The following is a 4,743-nucleotide window of genomic DNA, read 5'->3' as shown; positions in this document are numbered from 1 at the left end:
ACCACATGGTGGGGGAGAGAAATCAGCATTTGAATGAACAAGGGTAAATTTCGTACATTCCAAAAGAATATTATACCAACACTTTAACTAATCCCAATCCCAATCTCAAACCAAACCCTATCCCTAACCCTAACAACAACCCTAACCCTAACCCTAACCCTAACCCTAATCCTAATCCTAATCCTAACAACAACCCCAACCCTAACCCTAACAACAACCCTAACCATAACCCTAACCCAAAACCCTAACTGTAACCCTAATCTGAACTTGGATATGAAACTGAAACCTAATCCTAAGTGTAACCCTAACCTTAACATGAACTCAAACTTTAACCCCTACCCCTATAACCCTGAACCTTGACCCTTCACCCCAACCCTTAATCTGACCCTTTCCCTGACCCCAACCCTGACTGACACTAACAATAACCCTGACTCTGAACCTGATCCTAACCCTCTAATCCTGACCCTGAACCCCTAATCCTGACCCTGACTCTGATCCTAATCCCCAACCCTGACCCTGAAACTGACCCTGTCCCCAATTCTGAAACTGACCCTGAATGTAGCCCTGTTCTTGACAGTGATCCTGATGTGAACCTGACTCTAAACCAGATCCTTACACTAATCCAAACTCCCTAACCCTGATTCTGACCTTCACCCTGTCCGTCTTAGTATTCTTGACCAGGGATGTCAAGAATTGTATCTTTTTCCAATTGATTTTGATATATAAGTAAAAATGTCTTATATACTCATAATCTCATAAAAAACCACATACTTATTCATCAACCAAGAAATATCATGAACTTTAAAATCCACCAGTGAGTCAAGATGGCTCAGCAGGTCCAGGTGCTAGTTGCCAAGCCTGAGAATCTAGGTTCATTTCCCAGGCTGAGCATGGTGGAAGGACATAACTGTCTTAGTCAAGTGTCCTTGACTTCAAAGTACATGCCATAATGTGCACACACTCATACGCACACACACACAGACACAAATATATCAAGAAGAATGTTAGACACTACTATCTAAAACTATGTGATCATAATATACTACTCTTTACCCAGAATGCACAGAGTACCTGGGATGTTCATATACTCGGGAGAAACTTCCTGAGAATGATGAAAATTTCTCATGTGGTATCAACGAGATATATACTAATGAATAAATGTTATAACTACATTAAATGGATTGTTATTTTTATTTTACATGCTAAATTATTAAATACTTTTAATTTCAATACAAACAAGACACAGAACTATATTCATACATTAAAAGATCCCACATTAATATTAGCAAACATTACTTTATAACATTATTATATAGAAAAACATATACCATGATATTGGAATTGACGAGGAAGCATTACTTTTAAAGGAAGCTTAAACGAGGAAGCATTACTTTTCTTGGGGCTGTGGCCACTGGTAGGTTGTCCATACCTAGGAGATAGCTCCACATCTATACACTAATTGGTCAGTACTAATTGGGCTCAGAGGGTTGTTACTACTAAGAAGAAATGAAATCAGGAAGAAAACAAAGTGAGTGATCCTCAGGGGATCTGGGGGAAAGTGATGAAGGATAGATAACATAAAAATACATTAAACACATTACAAAATTTTCAATTAAGAAAAAAAGTACTATTAAGGTTTTTAAGTTTTATCCAGGAGAAACATAATGTAACTGTTAAATAATTTTATTTGATATACAAACTGTTGCTGATTATTAATATCTATCATTGATTCATCTTTTAGTTATGCAGTGGTTATTCCTAAACCAGCTGTATACCCAAACCACCACATAGAGAGTAGGATTTATTTAATTAACCTAGAGCACAATGCTAGGCAATAGTTACTACATCCTAACCTCCAAGCCCACATACTATCCTTCCATTCAGATTTCCCACATTATACTTGCTTTTAGTCGTATCTGAGGTTCAATTCATCTCTCCTCCTGGTTCCAAGTCCTCCCCTGCCGATCTCTGCTCTCAGACATGCCCACTCGCTTCCTTTTCCTCCCCTCCGGACCAGGTTAACCCACCCTATTCTCTCCATAGCTCAGCATTGGCTGGTTGTTTTATTGAAAATACAGAGAACAAATAGTGGCATGTTTACACAAACTTGAGACAGGTGATGCTTAGAATAAGCATCAAATGCACTGTCGGGATTGAAACCAGAGAGTGGGGTTGGGGGGAGCATTTGAATGAACAAGGGTAAATTGTGGACATTCCACAAGAACATTATACCAACAACAAACTATCACTTAAAGCATAAAATCTTTCTTGCCAGATTGTCCAATGCTGCCTTTACATCTTTATTCCTCAGAGTGTAAATGAATGGGTTAAGTGTAGGAGTTATCACACCATAGAAAAGAGCCATGAACTTGGGTTGGTCCCTTGAGATTGAGGAGGGGGGCTGAAGGTACATACTAATTTCTGGGCCATAAAATAAAGAAACCACTATAAGATGAGAGGAACATGTACCAAAGGCCTTTGTTCTTCCTTCAGAAGACTTAATCCTAAGTATAGCACGTCCAATACTAATATAGGAAGCAAGTATTAGGCATAGAGGAACAGCCAGGATAAAAATGCATGCCACTGAAAGTGCCAGCTCATTTGTCTCCTTTTTACCACAGGCGGTCTTTATCAGAACAGGAATCTCACACAACAAGTGATCCAGTGTGTTGATGCCACATAGTGGCAACTGTAAAGTAAGTGTGGCTTCTGAGACGACATAGGCGATTCCACAGAGCCACATAATACATACTAACTGGATGCATAAGCGCCGGTTCATGATCAGGGAGTAGTGCAGAGGTCTGCAAATGGCCACGTAGCGATCAAAAGACATAATAGCCAGGAGAAGACACTCTGTGCTCCCCATTGCATTAAATAAATAAAGTTGAAATGCACACCCCATATAGCTGATGGTCTTTCTGGAGCTTCCCAGGTTAAACAGCATCTGAGGCACAATGCTTGTGGTGTAGCACATGTCCAGAAAGGAGAGGTTGGTGAGGAAGAAATACATGGGGCTGTGGAGATGGGGGTCTAAGGTGGACACCAGAATGATGGCGACATTCCCCATCATAGCCAGGGGATATATTACCAGAAGAATAATGAAGACAGAGAGCTCTAGCCAGGGGTGGTTGGCAAAACCTAGAAGAATGAACTCTTCAGGGTGGGTTATGTTAAAGACTACCATTCTCTTCACCTGTAATAAAGTGGCAGAGAGAGAGAGAGAGAGAGAGAGAGAGAGTTTTGGGAAATGAAAACAACAACATTTTGTTTTGTATCTTGTACTTTCAGTGATAAAAAAATAAGCAAACAGATAAACATATTGTCATGGCTTTGGTGGGGTAAAGAAGATAAAGAATCTTGCACAGGTATCACTTCTATGACACTAAATAGTAAAGTAAATTAAATAAGATTTCCACCTGGATACTGAATTTCTTCAGCTGTGTAATAAGGCTAGCTCGCTGAATCATCATTACAATTAAACAAAAAAGAGAAGTTTGTGCCCCTTGTAAATTCATAAAAATTTCTTTTCTAACTCTGGCTGACATAAAATAGATCAGGCTTTTAAATGAATATTCATACTCATCTACAGCAACTGGTAAAACAGAGGCTGCATGAGCCTGAGAACTGAAATGCTTCCTTTTCAAATCAGTGTTGCATATTAGTGTTGAATAAGTATTCAAAAGAGGCTAAAAATAATAGAATAAGGAGAAACATTAAGATGATCTCATCCAGCACAAATTCATCAGTTGAGTAATTCTTTCTGCCAGAAGTAAGAAGAGTGGTGTTAAACAATATATCTGAGAATCTAAAACTAATTAATATAAATTATTTTAACATGTTTTATGTATTATTGTTGTGTATGTGTGAAGGAATTGGGTGAGTGTGGGCATGTGCATGCTACAGAATGCTTCTGGATTGTGTGGTAAGAGGGAGAACTTTTGGGAGTTGTTTCCCACTTTCTACCCTGGGTCCTGGGGAACAAACTCAGGCAGTCAGTCTTGGGCAACAAGGGTTTTTACCATCTGAGCCACCTTGCTAGCTCAAAATGTAACTTCTATAACAACACTATATAATAATACAATTCATTGACATTAAACAAAAAATTATACCAGTTTCTCCAGGCTCAAGTATTTAACATTGTCTATTTTTTTTCTTGTATAGTTACTTAGATTTTGAAATAATTAAAAGTCATATTTAATTTGAGCTAATTCATTCATATTAGGTATTTTTTTAATTTAATGAGTATATTGCCCTGTCTTAAAATGTACACTTAACATTTGTACACTTATCAAGACATACTGAATATTTATAACTATAGATGTATTTATGAATATGAAGTAATTTACAACTGCTAGGAGAAAAGTCAGTTCTCTAATTCAGATGCAGAGACTCAGACTTACATGTCAGTTTACATTGTTGAAATATATATACTCTTTCTTTTCACATAAAAGACACATACAAAACAACAACATTCAGTACCTGAGTAATGTGATAGTTTGACAAAGTAAGAGATGTGTGACATAAAAAATATGATATGAATAATTCTAACATTGTACAATTAAATATTTCCATCTATGCATATAACTATATAATTAAACCATAAGACAATGTTGTCCATTACTTAGCAATGTTATAATCACCTTTTGTATTCTTCTATACTAACCACTCTTCAATATTTAAAAGAATAACTTAAATTTAGTACTCTAAAATTTTCATAATTATATTTATTTATCTTCAATGACA

The 4,743-nt window shown here is 37.0% G+C and overlaps 1 protein-coding gene across 1 annotated transcript; it reads right to left on the bottom strand.

The window, feature by feature from the left end:
- Positions 1-1,193: 1,193 nt before the first annotated feature.
- LOC110542751 (olfactory receptor 2B11-like) lies at positions 1,194-3,206 on the bottom strand. The gene has a single exon (XM_021629270.2). It carries the CDS (start codon positions 3,182-3,184, stop codon positions 2,246-2,248), a length of 939 nt encoding a protein of 312 aa, XP_021484945.1. The 5' UTR covers positions 3,185-3,206; the 3' UTR covers positions 1,194-2,245.
- Positions 3,207-4,743: the final 1,537 nt, after the last annotated feature.

This window comes from Meriones unguiculatus, chromosome 17 (genome assembly GCF_030254825.1).
Source record: "Meriones unguiculatus strain TT.TT164.6M chromosome 17, Bangor_MerUng_6.1, whole genome shotgun sequence".
NCBI lineage: Eukaryota > Metazoa > Chordata > Mammalia > Rodentia > Muridae > Meriones > Meriones unguiculatus.
This window is presented reverse-complemented; position numbering and strand designations above follow the sequence as displayed.